Raw genomic sequence first — 19584 nt, forward strand, 5'->3', positions numbered from 1 at the left:
CGTTTTATTTGGGATAGATTCCTGGAAGTATTCCTGTTGAAATAGCTGAAGGTAAAGACAACTGGTAATAAGGAAAGCAACGTTAAGAAACTGAATGGTATTCAACCACGTACTGTTAAATTATTTCCTTTCCTGGGATGGAAGTTCAAGCTTACCCTTAAATACAGTACCGCACACATCATGTTATTTTTTAATTTTTATTTATTTTTGAGACATAGTCTTGCTCTGTCACCCTGACTGGAGGGCAGTGTCGCTATCTTGGCTCACTAAAACTTCCATCTCATGGGTTCAAGCAGTTCTCCTACCTCAGCCTCCCGAGTAGCTGGTATTACAAGCGCACACCACCACACCCAGCTGATTTTTGTATTTTTAGTAATGACAGGGTTTTACCATGTTGGCCAGGCTGGTCTCGAACTCCTGACATCAGGTGATCTGCCCACCTTGGCCTCCCAAAGTGCTGGGATTACAGGCATGAGCCACCGTACCCAGCCACACACATCATTTTAAATATTATTCATTTAATATCAGTCACAGTAGCTTTTGTTAGTAGCAGACCAGCAAGAAAGTTACAATTTGCATTAAATGTTCCCATTGGAATCCTAATGTATACTTTAAAGATGATTGCTACTTACTCTTATTTTTTTAGGCAGCTAGTTTTACTTATTTTTTGATAGGTGTAGAAAATGGTACTGGGTACTATATGGAATTAGAGAAGTTGGAAGTGCCTGCTATTTTAAAGAGCTTTTCATCTTGCTGGTGAGTGAGAGCAGGATAGGAAGTTGGGACACAGATATTTTTATAGAAATACAAATAATGACTAAAATTGGCTTGTGTTTTGAAATAAAGTCAGAAATGTTTTGAAATCAGCTTCATATTTCTCACATTGCAGAGACTGAGTGCCAAATGAATGCAGTTTAAATTGTAAAACAATGGAAAATATTTTCTTTATAATTTATTCTTTTACTATAAATTTTAAATGTATTTAATATCTATTTATGTTTTCCCAAAACTAAAAAAGTTACTAACTCATATTTTTAGAAACCAGAGACATGCAAACATCATTACACACATGGACACACATACATTATTTTGTAGTTACCTGACTGAAGGTAAATTTTTACTTAAATTTATTTTTGAGAAGCTTATTTTTCTTTATGGATTTGATTTAAACTCTTACAGAATTAATGAATATACAGTTACTTTTATTTGCTTTTTTATTTTAACAGTAAAAGAATGTATGTATTAATACTGTGTCAGCAAGGATAAATGTATATATGTCTTTGACTTTACTTTTAGAAATACTGAAGACACTAGAGCAGTTTAAGACCACTTAGCAGCCATTACCTGTACAATGCTTTTCTATCACTTCAACCATAGGAATTCCTGACCCATTTATAGGTATTAATAATTGCAAAGTAACCATGATAACTCTAACTCAGTGGAAAACACTGATGTGTGTGGTCTTACTGTCAGTACCCAGCTGATTGTAAATCATGTTTTTAAGATTCATTAACAGAAGGCTTATAGGGAAGTTCCTGTATCCTATTTATGGAAGTACAGAATGTTTTGAGATGGGAAGATCTAGCCATAAAACAATGCAGTAAAAGTTAAGCTTGTGGAGGGGGATTCTTGCAGTGAGTCAGAAAGCAGAACTTCTTTCATGGCAAAAACTGTTCCCTGCTAAGCAAGTGTGGTAATACTATAATAAACTACCACTGATAGCTCAGAGTTCATAGAATTTGGGGATCACACGTACTTAATACAGAAGATTATTTGTAATTATCTTTCCATTCTTAATGCTCTGAGGCTCAGGAAATGTTTGATTCTAGAAGTGCTTGGTGAACTACTTTCATAGAGACCATTCTGTCTGACATGAATTGCATGGCCTCTGATCATGTTTGGTAACCAAATTATTATCTGTTGCATACCTTCAATGGATCATACAAACATGTGACTAATAAAAGATAATGTCATTATCAGCAAATTTCTATCACCCATGATAAAAAATAATCTTATAATATGAACATACTATAACCTATATGGTATGTCCAATAAAATATTCATATAAATGTATATATCTTTTGGCTAATGAACATAATTTAGTGAAAATTGAGTATTAGAATTTTGAAGCACATTGCTTAAGAAAACTAATACTACAAATGTTAATCATTAGATCCTTCTGTATTTTTAGGAATCATACTTAAAATTGATCATAATCATTCCCAATCACCCTGCCCAAAAACATGTAGTGGTTCTGCAGTATCTGCTTACTTTTGAATTCAGGACTATGATCAACCTATTTGTCAAGATTTGATCCCACCGTCACCATTTTTCCACCTCTTTTTCTTTAAATGTGTTTTGGTTTGGTTTGGTTTTTTTTTTAAACAAACCCCCCATAGCCTCCGGAAACTACCCTTCTCCTCTGTCTCTGTGAATCTGACTCAGTGCCTCATGTAAGTGGAATCATACAAAGTGTGTCCTTCTGCGTCTGGCTTATTTCACTCTGTGCGACATCCTCGAGGCACATCCCACTTTGAGGCACATCAGGATTTCCTTCCTTTTTTTTTTTTTTTTTTTTTTTTTTTTTTTTGAGATGATGGAGTTTCGCTCTTGTTACTCAGGCTGGAGTGCAATGGCGCGATCTTGGCTCACCGCAACCTCCACCTCCTGGGTTCAGGCACTTCTCCTGCCACAGCCTCCTGAGTAGCTGGGATTACAGGGATGCGCCACCATGCCTAGCTAATTTTTTGTATTTTTAGTAGAGACAGGGTTTCACCATATTGACCAGGATGGTCTCTATCTCTTGACCTCGTGATCCACCCGCCTCAGCCTCCCAAAGTGCTGGGATTACAAGCGTGAGCCACCGCGCCCGTTTGTTTTTTGTTTTTGAGACTGGGTCTTACTGTGTCATCCAGGGTGGTGTGCAGTGGTGTGAACATGGCATACTGCAGCCTCAACCTCCTAGGCTCAAGAGATACTCCTGCCTCAGACTCTGTATAGCTGGGACCACAGGTGCACACCACCACACCTGGCTAATATTTTTATTTTTTTTAAAGATGGGGGTCTCACTGTGTTGCCAAGGTCTGGTCTTGAACTCCTGGCCTCAGGCAATCCTCCTCCCACTGCAGCCTCCCAAAGTGCTGGGATTACAGGCGTCAGCCCCAACCTGCTTTTCAAATACACAGTTCTCTTGTCATTAATTCATTTCACCACCTTACCCCCACCTCCCCATCCCCAGATCTCTATATTTTAAAATATTTCTGTCCTTCAAGGATGGCTTAGACTAAATAGCACCTCCTTCAGGAAGCGTTTCCAACTGAAAATATTCTTTATTTTTTATGATTCTCATAAAGAGGTAGAGTTCTATGATTCTACCTTATAAAGAAAGAATATATACCTCTTTATATATAATATGTAGAAAAGTAATAAATATATACCTCTTTAAATAATAATATATACCTCTAGAATACAAGGTACATAGAGCATATATACCTTATTTTCTCTTCTTAATCATATCATAAGCTCCTTAAGGACAGAGTCCATGTAGTGTTCATTTTTGTATTTGCCTAGCAACCAGCACATTTTCTTGCACATAGCAGGTGTTGAATCAAATGAATTAAATGGAATTGTATGTTACTCATTGTGTGTTGATGATTTTGTTTTGGATTCATGTTTTCTGTGTCTTTGAACCATTTTAATATACATTAGAATAATTTTATAATACCGAAATATCAGTTCACTTCTACTTTGAAGGTTTTTTTTTCACCCGTATTCCTATTAGCATGGTCATATTTCACATCACCTTTAGACTTTTAAAAAATCTCATTTCTATCTCCATTTGTAAATACCTAACATTCAAACTGTGTTTATATTTAACTGAATCCACAGAATCGAATGTTCTGCTGTGCATTAAAATGACCATCCTCTATTCATCAGATATAATTATATGTACAAAAATAGTTCTTAATTGATTGCTATCAGATTCTTTCCACTTCTATATTTTATGTAATAAAGAAATATAGAATTGTTTATAATCTATTTCTCTTATATTTTTGGCTTTTAAACTGTTGGGTTCCTCCTTGTTTAGTCCTTGTCCCAAAGAGCCCTATGTAATGGTTAAAAATTATGGCTGCATACAAAATCTAGTTTCAGGCATAGAATACTTCACCTGACTGAATTAGTGACAGGTTTAAGATTGAATTTCATTTTTCCCTCTTTATTATTGCTGATCAGGTTTCTTTTTAAGGCTCAAAAATTTTCCTTTCTCTTTATATATGAACAAACAAATAAAGATACTGCTAAATACCTCATTGATAAGTTCTTAGTGAATTGGCCTCACTAAAGAAACATACCTTGAACACATTTTATGTAATTCCTAGAATAGAGTTTTGCTTTTTTAACTTGAGACAATTATCTTAAAATACTAATTCATGTGTGCCAAAGCTTTTATTTCAACACTGTAATAAACCATTTGACCAAAACTATAAATTGTATACATTTCAATTATAATGATCCATATGAAATCTTCACAGCCTCTGACAAAGAAATATTTTATTGTATTTTAGCAAGAGAATATTACTTTTCCTATTTTCTACATTTATGAGCAATTCCATCACTTTAATGTATATAGTTTTCTGAACTAAAGGCATAGCAGATTTATTAAATATTACCTTAAAATCCAAGTTAGTAATTTATGTAAATTGGAGGCAATTATTGGGGAAAATTGTTTTTTTAATCATAAAATAATTTGACTCTTTTATCCAAATATTTATTCCAGATTGTATCTGCTGTACAGTATTGTCACCAAAAGTGCATTGTTCACCGTGATCTTAAGGTAAGCTTCTGATTTTAATTTTTTTTAAAAAATCTGTAATATTAACATATATTTAGTAATAATATTGGAGCTGTCTTTTTTGTTGCCTAACTGCACTATTAGACACTATACAGGTAGTTACTTTTTTATTCTAACAGCAACTTTATGAAAGGTAATATTTTCACTGAATAAATGAAGAAAATATGAGTAAGAAGTTATCTAGCTTTAAAGGTTAGAGGATTTGATTCACCATTAATTAGCTTGTTTTAAATGCATAGATGTGGAATTTTGTTACCAGCCAAAAGTGTGGGACCTCAGACAGAAGCAAACTCAGAGCACAGACCCATGTTTGCCTAATGTAAGATGCAGTATTCACTCTCTACCTTAAAGCTCACTGTTTCCTCAAAGAATTAAGGAAAGTATTTTTTTTGGTCCCACCCCACCTAAGGTTTTCAAACATTTTTATAAACACTAAATGCATATAATAGTATAAATGAGCTTACTTTGGAATAAGAAATGTGTAGTCAGTAAATGGTTGTGCCACAGATTTTGCTCTATTCTTCCAAATTTGATTTGCATTGTCCCTTACATAGAAGTCTTATTTTTCTTTTTTCCTAATCACCTTTATCAACTACTAGCACCAGTTTGGGTTATATTTGAATATATTACCCTAAATAGTTGTCAAAAGTCTGAAGTATAATTCTCTATTTTAGCTTCTGTTTTTCAGAGCTTATGATTTTTCTGTTGTTCCAATTTTTTCTATTTCTTGGTTTCCTTCCTTGGCTATTTTAAGGGGAATCACTTCCACGACAAATGAGAAAGAAGAGAACTGTTCCCCTGCTTCTGTGCCTGACTCCCAGTTTATCATCTCATTTCTTATATGAAAAAGATCTGCAAAAAATAATCATGTTCAAAACCTTGTGTTTTCCCCTTTAGTCCAGTAGAGAGAGTTTTCCTATATACTCTTGGAAGGAGACCTCAGAACCCCCTGCAGCTCTTCTTTTCTGAGGCAGCTTGGATACTTTGATATCCGTTCAGACATTTGTAGAGAGACTGAAAAAAGTCCAGCTTACTTAGAAACAGCTTCAGAAATTTACAGTGACCAGGCTCTTAAATCAGAACATCAAAATAACCTGGTTTTGTCACAGTTCAAAAATATTACAATCTAATATACGTTTTTCCAAATATATTTGCTTTTATAGTATTTATTTAATAAATGATACTCCATTTTTATTGTCTATTTTAGGTGCTAGGTGTATCTGTGTTTTCCAAAATAAAATGAAAGCAAATATCCCAAGCTAGTATACCATAAAACAATAGCAACAACAAGGGTTGGGGAGTTAGGGAAGGAAGAGATATATGATGGGTAGAGTGCTTGACTCATGATTGTTAGACCTTCCAATGATATAGAGAAGTCTGATTTTTGTTTTAGTCAAATTTTATTCCTTTTTGGAACCTGCTAAAACACATCGGCAAAGTTATCTATAACTTTGTTAGTCTGTCCGTCCATTGTAAAAGAGTTTGAAACAGAACATGTACAAAAGCAAGTCCTTTGTTGAGTTGCTTCTATTTACAAAAGGGACATTTTGGAAATTTGGACATTTAGGATTTTGGAAAACCAGCATCTCACAGCATGGGGGATAATTCACTGCTTTCTATGTACATATACTTCAAGAAGAGAATCTAGTTTTAGAACAGCAAAAAGACACTTAAAACAGACAAGATCTAATGGAGGCTATATTTTGTCTGGTTGTGTTTTACTTAAACAGTACTTTGTTGAGGAAGAATTCTACGAAAGAGGACAAAGGAATGAAGTAGTAGTCACAGAACCCCTGACAGGCAGTTACTTTAGATATACCCTTGAGCCTTGCATTAACCAACAATACCCTATTAAAATAGAGCTCCTTTGGGTAATCTTGTTGGTTTTAAATCCAAGATGGATTAGTATTACGTACTTTAGAGTACGTCACACAAAGATAAACTTCCAGGATGTTTCTGACTATGAGGAAAAAAATGAGTTTAAAATAACCTATGAAAGAAAATGGGTTTTAAATAACCTTTCTTAAGTAGTTGCATGTATGCATATAAAGAGAGCTTTCTTTTTATAGTGTTAAAATTTAGTCATATAGATGTAACTCAGAACAGTTATGCATTGAAGTACCATACTGGGCTTCTAAATTTGATGTTACATTTAGATATAAGAGGCAAGAGATATGTTAGTTTAGAAGCTAAAACACTTTTAACAAATATTTTTATTTTACGTAGGCTTTTTACATCATTCTTTTTATTATTTTCCTCTTAGGCTGAAAACCTTCTCCTTGATGGTGATATGAATATTAAAATTGCTGACTTTGGTTTTAGTAACGAATTTACAGTTGGGAACAAATTGGACACATTTTGTGGAAGCCCACCCTATGCTGCTCCTGAGCTTTTCCAAGGAAAGAAGTATGACGGTCCCGAAGTGGATGTGTGGAGTCTGGGCGTCATTCTCTATACATTAGTCAGTGGCTCCTTGCCTTTCGATGGCCAGAATTTAAAGGTATCAGCTAAATTTGATATTAGTGTTTTATCCTTAAGTATGTCAAAAACCAATTGTAAGTGCTTTCTTTCAATTTTATTAAGGAACTTCGGGAGCGAGTTTTACGAGGGAAGTACCGTATTCCCTTCTATATGTCCACGGACTGTGAAAATCTTCTAAAGAAATTATTAGTGCTGAATCCAATAAAGAGAGGCAGCTTGGAAGTAAGTAAATTTTTGTATTCCAAATTTAAATTTTAACAACTAAAATATTCAGGAACTGAAGAACATTTTTCTTAGGAAAATTGCAAATTATCAAATCTGCCTTTTATTTAGAGATAGGGAAAATGACGTGACTTTTTTCACTATTCAAAAGTTGCCACAGTAGCTATCTCTAAAAACTATTATTTTTTCTTTGTTCTGTAGTGCAGTATTAAATTAAAACAACACAAAAATAGAGATAAAATTGAGTTTTAGTTAGAGAAGGAGGAAAACCTAGCCTCTGTCAGAAATTGCTTTGTTCAAAACAGAAACCTTATTTTTAGTAAGTATTCAATAAATATTTCAAGGATAAAAAAAAATAGTGAAAAATCTAATCTAGTGAATATTTCACAGCTATATCTGAAATTGGTATCTAGCATTTAAAAATGTAATAGAAACCTCTCAACTTTAGTAAAGAAAATTTACAAATATTTAAGTAGAACATATTGGAAACAGGCATTTAATTTCTTAACACATTGTATTAACTACATACATTCCATATGTGAGGTTATTTATAATAATAGACACTATTATAAATGGACTAAGTATGTTACAGCCAAATAATACCAGAGGTTCACATAACCAAAATGTCTACTGTTTTTTATTTCTTCAGGCACTGCAATTAGAATAATTTATTTCTTAAGTATTTTGCCCATCTGTTTTTAAGAATGATATTTTAGCCTTTACTAAGATAATTTCAGAGATTCAGCATGCATTATTCACTAGTACTTTTTGTCTTCTTTTATTTGCCTTAATAGAAGGGGAAGAGAATTCAGAGAATTAACCTCATATAAACTGTACTTTTTTAGTGTAGCAGTGGGGCTTTCTGGCACGGACTTCATGCTGGTTAGGAGGCAGCCTTATAGTGAGCCATCCCTGTGTACAGAGCTCTCAGGTTAGTGTGGGCTTTGTAATTTTATTTCCACAAATATTTTTCAGTAGAAGATACAGCATGTTTTGATGGACGTTAAGGGATGGTGACTTCCATTGGGAAATTATTTTAAATGCTTTACATCATTTAATCAATTATCAGGATTTTTTTACTGAGTTATTTGTTTAAATGTGATTAGTTATATCTTAGGAGTTTTGTGGGCTTTTCCCCCCTTTGGGATTAAAAAGATATGATAATAATGCTTTAATAGAGAACATGTACTATATAAAGCCCACTTTTATATCACTTCTTTTGAAACCTTTCCATCATTATTCATAGAAAAATTAGGTGAAATATTTAAAAAGCTAAAATTGTTGACTCTCACATCAGTTCTAAAATAATTTGAAAACTTTTGAGAACATGTCTTATAATTCTGCTTTGTGACTAACTTTTATCATAAGAACCCCACTTTACCTGAGTGTCACTTAATAAAATGCTGAGTTGAAGCAGCAGCTTAGCTAATGAGCAGAGCAAAAAGAATATACAAAAATTATTTTGGGGGAATAGATATTACAAATATCTATGGACAATTGATAAGATATGCTTATGTCTTAAAAATGATTAATTTATAGTAGCCAAACACTTTAGTCTTTCATCATTAGTATTAAAATATTGAGGATCAAAATATTAGAGTGCTTTGAGTTGATTTTAAAAGCTAAATTATTACTAAAATATTTGATCATCAGAATCTCACTAATTTATTTCAGTATAGTCTGCAACTTCCTGTTCCAGCTTACTAAAACAAAGTTTTTCAGCTATGAAACCGTGGGTTCACATTGGAAATATTATTACAATATTATAGATATTACTATACAGAGGCTGGTTTGCTTCATAGTTTCCAGAAATGACTTTCCAGGGAAACTTGACACCATTTTTTTAAAAAGAAATATCTCTTATACCATACCTTAAGAAACTCTCCTAGAAATAGTGGTGACTTCAAAAATTATTCGTCTTAATTTTTATTTTTCATACCAATTTTAGTAGGTTTACAGTAAAAAATATGTAAACTTTTTTAAAAAGCTATTTTCAAAACACTTATCTTCATTATGTAAGCATAACATTTTATGCATTAGTAATGTTTTATATCATGCTACATTCTTTTTTTAACCTTAAAAGCTTTTGATATGCACTTCTTGCTTTGTCATAAGAATGCACTCCTTCCTTTTAAATAGCTATGTTATTCTCCTTGGGTTATATATAATAATTTATTTCCCTGCTTGTTGCACATCTGAGTTGTTTCTATTGTTTTTGATAAAAATAATGTGTTTTACTTTTCTCCCCTTTGGGATAAATGCTTAGATAAATTCTTCAGAGTGGAATTACTGGGTCAAGGGGCATTAAGTGATCTGATAGCTCTTTTATCGTTGCCAAAAGATGTGTGTGACCCAAGGCTTTTGAATGTACCTGTTCTCCATACCTTGATTCAATATTGGATAGAAATTGTAGTATTTGATGCCTTGTTTTTATTTGTATTTATTTTATTAGTAATAACATGGAATATTTTTAATGAACACTTTGTGCTGCTTTATGTATAAGCTCTCAGTGTCTTTTAACTATTTGTCTTAAGGAGTCTGGTTAATAAGCCTCATAAATTTGTACCAACTTTATATATTTTAATATAAAACACTTTTTCTGGTAATTTACACATTTTTTAAAAATGGGACATCATGAATATTTTTTCAGTGTTACTTTAGTGTTGTGAATTATTGATTAGAGTATCCTCTAGTCTTTATTTACTGTAGATTTTGCTAATATTGAAATTTGATTTAGAGAATCTTACATGGCTGCTTATTGTTTCAAACTTATTTAACTTCATGTTGCTATCAGATTTAACTGTATATTTTACTAAACTGTTTCTTAAAGACTTATAAGTTAAATGCCTTATATATCATCTGTGAAAATAAAAATTAATGAAATTAGTTTCACATGCTACTCCATCTGTAGTTTATTTCTAGGTATAAGCAACCAGCTGTATAATTTTTTCAGGTTATATATGTGAATGCTGTCAGCTCTTTCTAATTGGATTAGTCTGGAAATTTTATGTGTGATACTGTCCTCTCATAATGGGGACATTATGATTTCAAAAGGATTTGTGTTTTACGTTGTACACTAGGGTTTTTTAAACCCATTTATTGGAATATTGGTATGTCTAGATTTTTTTTATTAGAAACTGAAAAACTTTTCTGCTTTCCCTGTTATATACATGTTCTTTCATTTTTCCCATCTTTAACCAAAATGGACTAATATTACCTTTCGAAGTAATACAAAATTTGAGCCTGAAGCAAAGCTCCTCTTATTGCCCTCTCTTTGTCATCATTGGTCCTCCCAAAAAAGTGTTTATTTTGACTTTTAATACTTAATTTTTCAGCTTTTACTAAAATAATCTTTACAATCTTGTTTATGTCTGCCAAGTGACAGTACAGCAAAAAAATTAATTAATTCAAAATTATTTTATTTAAATGAAAGATTTCTGTGTACAAATTTGGAAGCATATGGTATATTTTACAAAAGTTGAAATCATTTAAGTGAAATTATTTCCGTCTGGCTGTTCTAAATTCCATATTTTTTAAATGTACACCTAAGGCCAGGCTTGATGGCTCATGTCTATAATCCAGACATTTTGGGAGGCCAAGGCAGACAGATCAACTAACATGGCAAAACTGTCTCTACAAAAAAAATTCTAACATTAGCTGGGTGTGGTGTCACACATCTGTAGTCCTAGCTACTCAGGAGGCTAAAGCAGGAGGATTTCTTGAGCCTAGGAGGTTGAAGATGCAGTAAGCCATGATTGCACCACTGCACTGTATCCTGGATGACAGAACAAGATCCTGTCTCCAAATGAAATAAGATAAAATAAAATAAATGTGCACCTAAGTATAGAGTATATATTTCCCGTAGCTAATTTAATTCTTTAATTCATCTGAATCAATTATTGTGTTAATATAACTCTTTTATAGTCAGCAGGCAGTCATTTATGCTCATTGGCACTGATGGCTAGAGTAAACTTTCTTTTGTTAATTTTGGAATTTTTTTTGTCTTCTAGTTTCTCATGAGATATCGGAAACAAAATCGGAAGTGGATGAGTTTATTCAACTAGCTTCTATGTCTAGTGCAGTTTGTTGGCCTAGTTCTTTATACCATGCCTGAAACCACCCAGACTAGAGGGTTACATGAGCTCTCTCCAGGCATGCAGTACCTCCATTTCCTGGGAACATTTCTCCCTCAACGTTTAATGTTAACTCTTTTGGTTACCATAAAAGAATTTTACATAGTCATGAGGTTCACACAACTCAGGGCAGGTAGTACATATCTCTCTTCCCTTTCATGTGTCCATACTTTGTTGCTTTCTGTGCTTTATTTTTGGAAAAAGACCCTCATTTTGAATTAACAGAATTAAACTCTCACATCTTCCCTTTCTTAAGGAGATCTTCTTTCCAACCTTTATCTTCCATTCTGAGATTACTTTTATTCTGCTTTGAAATACAACTGGTATTGTGAGACAAACTGCTAAATAGACTCTTGGTGATTCCCAGTGACTAGAGTATAATAAAGGGAAACGAAACTGTTGATTCTCTCATTGCTGCCCCATTCTCTTTCCTTATCACTGCATTTTCTACTTTTCCTGACTCAGCCTAGCCTCAAATCTAGTTTTGTGTGAGGATTAGCAGAGTCAGTCCTTCTGTGTCCACCTGTTGTTTTTTTCCTGTGCTAATTATAAAATATTGTATAAAATGTAGCATTTCTTCATTGCCTCTTAGATCAAATTTAAATTCATTATCTGAAGATACTAAGCCTTCTTTCGTTCTTTCATTATATATGATCTGTATGCTTAGTAAAAGAAGGGTGCCTCCTTATTGTTCCTCACGTCCTTCTGCCATGACTTTCCACCATTCCAAATCCTGCTTATATTTCAAATCAATTTACATCCTGCCCGCTTATGATTCCTTCCCTGAAAATCCCAGTTGTTCTTTTGGTCTTTTTTAATACTCACTGCTAATAGCACAACTTTAAATAGTTAATTCTACTGTGTATTCAAATAGTTTTGGCTGACGCCTATAATCTCAGCACTTTGGGAGGCCCAGGTCGGTGAGATCACCTGAGGTCAGGAGTTTGAGACCCAGGAAGCGGAGGTTGCAGTGAGCTGAGATCGCGCCACTGCACTCCTTCTCAAAAAAAAAAAAAAATTGGCCAGGTGCAGTGGTTCATGCCTGTAATCTCAGCACTTTGGGAGGCCAAGGTTTGTGGATCACCTGAAGTCAGAGTTTAAGAGCAGCCTGACCAACATGGAGAAACCTCATCTCTACAAAAAATACAAAATTAGCTGGGCATGGTGGCACTGTCTGTAATCCCAGCTACTTGGGAGGCTGAGGTAGGAGAATCACTTGAACCCAGGAGGCAGAGGTTGCGGTGAGCCAAGATTGTGCCATTGCACTCCAGCCTGGGCAACAAGAGTGAAACTCCATCTCAAAAAAAAAAATGTTTTTGGATTTCATAAGTAAATATATTTCCCCAGATAAAAAAACAAATCACTTAAGGGTTTGATCCATGCATATATTTTTTCTGACGTGAACATGTGGATATGAAGTGAGCACCTTCATTTTCCTTCTAATTGCTTATTTCCCAAATCAAATCAAATCTGCTATTGCTCCTATATTTCTTACTTAATTTATAGAAACCCTATTCTTTCAGGTACCTGATTTAAAATTCTCAGAACTCTCTTGCATTCCATCCATTCCCTCAGAACCAAAATGAATCTTACCATCAAGTGCAATAGATTATACTTCTGGTTTATTTCTTCCATTTCCTCATGTCTAGTTCGGTCCTCTGTTCTCTTTCCTGGACATTTTAACAGCTTCGTAAGGTGTCTTCTTGTTGCTAATCTCTGGATTCTTTCTTACCCAGGGATCCTGTAGCAACATTATTTTAAAACACTACTTTATTCAAAAAACAGCAGGCATCTGTAGTGAGAAAAATAGGCACAGCCTTTGTCCTCAAGACCTTTAAATAACGTGGAGATAAACCTATACACAACTGCTGTAATTAAAGGTAGAGTTTAATAACAGTAGCACTAGGCTATAAGGAGAGTTCCATGGGAATGCAGGAGAAGGACAGATAAGTGATTAAGACAAGGTTTTATTCATTCAATTTACAAATATGTATTGACCATTTAGGGCTGGGTACTTTTACGTGCTGGATATGTAATATTGAACAAACCAAACATGGGTCATTCTTTGATTGGGTTTATGGTCTTGTGGTGGAGATACGTGATTAACAGGTAAACCAAAATATTACATAATGACAAGCTACATTCAATTGTAGGCAAAGATTAGGGTGCCATGAAAGAGAGTAACAGAAAGGACCCAGACTTCATGTGGTCGTTTTGAAATAAAAAGGAATTTAGGTGGGAAGATAGGGGAAAACATTCTAGGCAAATATCCTTGTCTTTTATTTCACTGAGAAAATAGAAACCAAAAGTCATGAGTACTCTTCACTTCCCATTTCCATACCTTAAACATTACTGTTGAGACCAACTGACAGGAGGGACGGGGGACAAGCAAGATGAGGCAGACACAGGGTACCATGAGGAAAGTCTGTTACTACTACGACAGGGATGTTGGAAATTACTATTATAGACAAGGCCATCCAATGAAACCTCACCAAATCTGCATGACTAGCAATTTGCTGCCCAACTATGGTCTCTACTGAAAAATAGAAATCTGTCACCCTCACAAAGCCAGTGCTGAGGAGAGATGATCAAATACCACAGTGATGACTACAGTAAATTCTTGTGTTCCATCAGTCCAGATTACATGTTCGAGCACAGCAAGCAGATGCAGAGTCAACATTGGTGAGGACTGTCCAGTATTCAATGGCTTGTTTGAATTCTGACAGTCGTCTACTGATGGCTCTGTGGCAAGGCCTGTGAAACTTAATAAGCAGCAGATGGACATCACTGTGAATTGGGCTGGGGGCTTGCACCATGCAAAGAAGTCCGAGATATCTGGCTTCTGTTGTATCAGTGACATTGTCTTGGCCATCCTGGAGCTGCTGAAGTATTACCAGAGGGTGCTGTATATTGACATTGATACTCACCATAGCGATGGCATGGAAGAGGCCTTCTGTATCACAGACTGGGTCATGACTATGTATTTCCCTAAGTATGGAGAGAACTTTTCAGGAACTAGGGACCTACAGGATATTGGGGCTGGCAAAGGCAAGTATTATGCTGTTAAATACCTGTTCCGAGATGGGATTGACGATGAGTCCTATGAGGCCATTTTCAGGCTGGTTATGTTCAGAGTAATGGAGATGTTCCAGCCTAGTGCAGTGTTCTTACAGTGTGGCTCAGACTCCTTATCTGGGGATTGGTTAGGTTGCTTCAACCTGACCATCAAAGTGCATGCTGGCCTCTCACAGTGGCTCACGTCTGCTCCCAGCACTTTGGGAGGCTGAGACGGGAGGATCACTTGAGGTAAGGAGTTTGAGACCAGCCTGGCCAACATGGTGAAACCCCGTGTCTACTAAAAATACAAAAACTAGTCAGGCATGGTGGTGCACTCCTGTAATATCAGCTACTCGGGAGGTTGAGTCATGAGAGTTGCTTGTCTCCAGAGGCAGAGGTTGCAGTGAGCTGAGATCACACCACGACCCTTCAACCTGGGCAATTGAGTGAGACTCCATCTCCCACCCCCAAAAAAAGAAGGGGGCATGCCAAGTGTGTGGAATTTGTCAAGAGCTTTAACCCGCCTATGCCAATGCTGGGAGGAGGTGGTTACATCGTTTGTAATGTTGCAGAGTGCTGGACATAGGAGACAGCTGTGGCCCTGGATACAGAGATCCCTAATGAGCTTCCATACAGTAACTACTTGGAGTACTTTGGACCAGATTTCAAGCTCTACATCAGCCCTTCCAGTATGACTAGCCAGAACTTGAATGAGTACCTGGAGAAGATAAATAGTGACTGTTTAAGAACCTGAGAATGCTGCCCCATACAGCTGTCTCCACATGCAGGTGATTCCAGAGGATGCCATCCCTTAAGAGAGGGGGCAATGAGAGTGAAGAAGACCCTGACAAGCACATCTCAATCTGTTCCTCTGACAAATGAATTGCCTGTGAGGAAGAGTTCTCTGACAGATGAGGTGGGAGAGGGTGGTCACAAGAACTCTTTCAACTTCAAAAAAGCCAAGAGAGTCAAAAGAGGATGAAAAAGAGAAAGACCCAGATAAGAAAAACAAAATCACAGAAGAGGAGAAAATCAAGGAGGAGAAGCCAGAAGCCAAAAGGGACAAGAAGCAGGTCCAGCTCTGGCTTCTTGCCGAGTTCCCTACCTTTCTCCCCCAACATGTCAGATTTTATATTTTCTATTTCTCTGTGTATTTATAGGAAAATTTATTAAATATAAATATCCCCAGGACCTAGACAGAAACCAAGGCCCTGAGCCCCTGGCAGCTATGCTGGGTGAACTCTTCTAGGAGCTGCCTTGCCACCCATCCTTCCATCCTTCCCCAGTTCTTAACTTTGAACCATAAAGAGTGCCAGGTCTTGGTGAAAGGGATACTTTTATGCAACCATAAGACAAAATCCTGAAATGCCAAATATCTGCTTAGTAGCTTTGGAAAGATGCCCTTAATGAACATTCTGTAAAAGGTGGCCGGGTCTTCAAGGATCTCCTGTTCTTTTCAGGCTGCTAACATCACATCAGCCATTTTTAGATTGGCTCTGTTTTCATACCTTCCCAGTGGCCTCAGATGAGCCAAAAAACTCACACACCTGCCCTTTTTCTTCCCCTAATTCTTCAGGCAGCGGTTGGTGGTCTAGTTTCCTTTTTGAGATACTATTTTCATTTTTGAGACTCTTTGTAATAAAATGGTACATTTTTATAAAAAAGTTAACTGTTTAGACCCCCTCTTACCACTGCCTGTCACAGTGGAAAGATGTGTTTTCTCTTGTTCAAGACTTCACTCACTCATCTGTTTATCTACCTTCCTTCTCAGTACCTCACCCCTTCAGTAAGGTTCTCTCTTCTGTAACCATCGAAACCTTATCTCTATCCACTCCTTTTCCTCAGCTTTTATACATACTTGAATGTCTTCCATTAAAAAAGGCATCCCTTCAACCTGGCAATCCCTTTTCAGTGCTGCTGTCTTGCTCCTCCTTTGTAGTGAGTTTTTTTGAACAGTATCTACACTTAAACCATCACCTGTTCCTCACCAATCCATTTACCTTTTGGTTCCTAATGTCACCACTCCACTGAAACTTTCCCCAGCAAAGTCCCCCATCTCTGTTGCCAAACACAAGGGGTTACTTTTTTAACTATCACCTTATTTGACCATTTGGCCATATTTGACAGTACAGCACTTCCCCTCTTCGAAGAACTCTTTCCTTGCCTTCCATGTCATGCCGTGCAGGTTTTCCTTTTTGGATTTCTTTTCTTTCTAACCTTTAAACACTAGTGTTCCTTGAGGCTGTACTCTGAGCCCTTTTCCATTCATTCTTATGCTATTCATTCTTCCTGGAGAATCCCATCCACCCCTACAGCTTCTGTACAGCATCATCTGTAGGCCAAGGATTCCTGAGTCTCAATCCCTAGCCCAGATTTCTCTTGAGCCTCAGAATAAAGTAACAGAGTAATTATAGAACATGTCTATTGAGATATAGTACCTCAAACTCAGCTTGTCTAAAACTGAGCTCCATCTTTCTTGATCCATTCTTCCCTCTCTGAGTTTGGTTTCTCAGTGAATGATACCAGCCTCTCTATTCAGTTGTCTGAATGAGAAATCTGGGCATTATCTTCCATTTCTTCTTCTTGTTATCTCTCCCCCTGTATCCAGTAATGTAGATAGATATATGGATATCCATCCTTTGTAATCATGAATTGTGATTAAAAAGTTCCATAACACTGTATAAATCATGAAGTTTTGCTGATTTTTACCAGCAAAATGTTGGGCATGTCTTTTGTTTCCATATTGCCACTGTCTACCTTAAAATTGGGGTGTCATCATCTCTCTCCTAGATTTTAGCTAAAGCCTCTTAGTTGATTTCTGTGCTTCTAGTCTTGAACCCCTCTAACCCACTCCCTCCATACGGACCAGAGAGACTTTTCAAAATCATACCTGTGAAAGATAACCATTACATGCTCGTTTTGCCTGAGGACCTCTTTACACCGCCGTTTTCTCTCCTGGTTCTTTGCCTTCCTTCCACTTCCTTTTTGCATGATTGACCCATATTTATCCTACCTGAATCTAACTTTTTACTTACTTACTATTCTACTATTTATTAATCTTACTCCACTTGTTATTATTTTCAACTCGTAATCTTAAATTTGAGAGCATCAACAAGGACTTGGGGAACTTGAAGTATTTCTGTCTAGCTCATGTTTGTTATTTTTCTTCTTTGTCCATTCTCATTCATTATCGTAACAACAAACATCCAAAGAGCTCCCATTAAAGCATAATGTGTTTGCATGTTCTCACTCATAGGTGGGTGTTGAACAGTGAGAACACATGGACACAGAGAGGGGAGCATCACACACTGGGGTCTGTCGGGGAGAAATAGGGGAGGGACAGTGGGGTGTGGGGAGTTGGGGAGAGAGAGCATGGGGAGAAATGCCAGATATAGGTGATGGGGAGGAATGCAGCAAATCACACTGCCATGTGTGTACCTATGCAACAGTCTCGCATGTTCTTCACATGTACCCCAAAACCTAAAATGTAATTTAAAAAAAAAAGAGTAATATGTTAATAAAAGGATAGTTAGATTCCTTTGTTTGTGTTGATATGTGTGTGGAAGGGTAGGATTTGCTATGGATTTACTTTATATATACTTAAAGACTTTTAAGCATCAGCTGAGCTACTGCTTCCATATGCCTTCCTTACTTCCTCTGTTTGTGCAGCTATAGAATTGAATCAGTAAAGATGTCAAGGAGTAGACTGGCTGGATTGGCACTTGATCAGTGCAGGAAGGATTGTATGTACTGTGTTAACTGTCCTTAAGTAGTTCATTATGTTCTCTAAGGGCTCTTTGTATTCACCTTCCAAGCTAGGAAATTCTGCCAACAAAAGAATTTTATTTCTACAGATGCTGGTGCCTGACTCTTGCTCAGGCTTCTGTCAGACATACTGTTTGAGAGGGGAGAGGTAAGGAAAAGGAAAGGCCTTAATATTTTGAGGAATTGTGTGGCATCTTTTGCTTCTCTGCTTTGCTAATTTGTTTTCCCTCCTGATGTTCACCCACCCCAACACTGAAGACATATGGTAGAATTATCATTTGTAGTAGGTCTAGTTTCATTTAAATTAGTTGGATAACAGGAGAATTTCCCCAACCTAGAAAGACAGACCAAAATTCAAATTCAGGAAATACAGAGAATACCACAAAAATATTCCTCGATTTAACTTGAGGAGATAACCGCAAAATAAAAAAAAAAACAACGAGAAGAGCAACCCCAAGACACATAATCGTCACACCAAGGTGAAACAAAGGAATAGATGTTAAGGGCATTCACAGGGAAAAGTCAGGTTACTCACAAAGGGAACCCATCAGACTAACAGCGGATCTCTCTGCAGAAACCCTACAAGCCAGAAGAGAGTGGAGGCCAATATTAAACATTCTTAAAGAAAGAGTTTCAATTCAAGCCAACTAAGCTTCATAAGTGAAGGGGAAATAAAATCCTTTACAGACAAGCAAATGCTGAGAGATTTTATCACCACCAGGCCTGCCTTACAAGAGCTCCTGAAGGAAGCACTAGATATGGAAAGGAAAAACCAGTACCAGTCACTAAAAAACATAACAAATTGTAAAGACCATCGACACTATGAAGAAACTGCATCAACTAATGGGCATAATAAACAGCTAGCATCATAATGACAGAATCAGATTCACACATAATAATATTAACCTTAAATGTAAATGGGCTAAATGCCCCAATTAAAAGACACCCACTGGCAAACTGGATAAAAAGTCAAGACCCATTGGTGTGCTGTATTCAGGAGACTCATCTCATGTGCAAAGGCACACATAGCCTCAAAATAAAGGGAAAGAGGAATATTTTCCAAGAAAATGGAAA

General features: G+C 36.2%; 1 protein-coding gene and 1 pseudogene across 10 annotated transcripts in view; both read left to right on the forward strand.

The window, feature by feature from the left end:
* The window catches only part of MARK1 (microtubule affinity regulating kinase 1), a 135495-nt gene that overhangs the window by 77303 nt on the left and 38608 nt on the right, over positions 1-19584 (forward strand). For all 10 annotated transcript variants that reach the window (XM_064383523.1, XM_064383526.1, XM_064383524.1 and 7 more), the window contains exons 7-9: positions 4778-4834; positions 7116-7352; positions 7436-7555. In XM_064383523.1, coding sequence (XP_064239593.1) covers positions 4778-4834; positions 7116-7352; positions 7436-7555 — 414 coding nt within the window. The remainder of the gene's footprint in view (positions 1-4777; positions 4835-7115; positions 7353-7435; positions 7556-19584) is intronic.
* Positions 12910-16303, forward strand: LOC105722279 (histone deacetylase 1-like; annotated as a pseudogene).

This window comes from Aotus nancymaae, unplaced genomic scaffold, assembly GCF_030222135.1.
Source record: "Aotus nancymaae isolate 86718 unplaced genomic scaffold, 86718_ANA_hifiasm-v0.15.2.pri h1tg000032l_0, whole genome shotgun sequence".
NCBI classification, from domain to species: Eukaryota; Metazoa; Chordata; class Mammalia; order Primates; family Aotidae; genus Aotus; species Aotus nancymaae.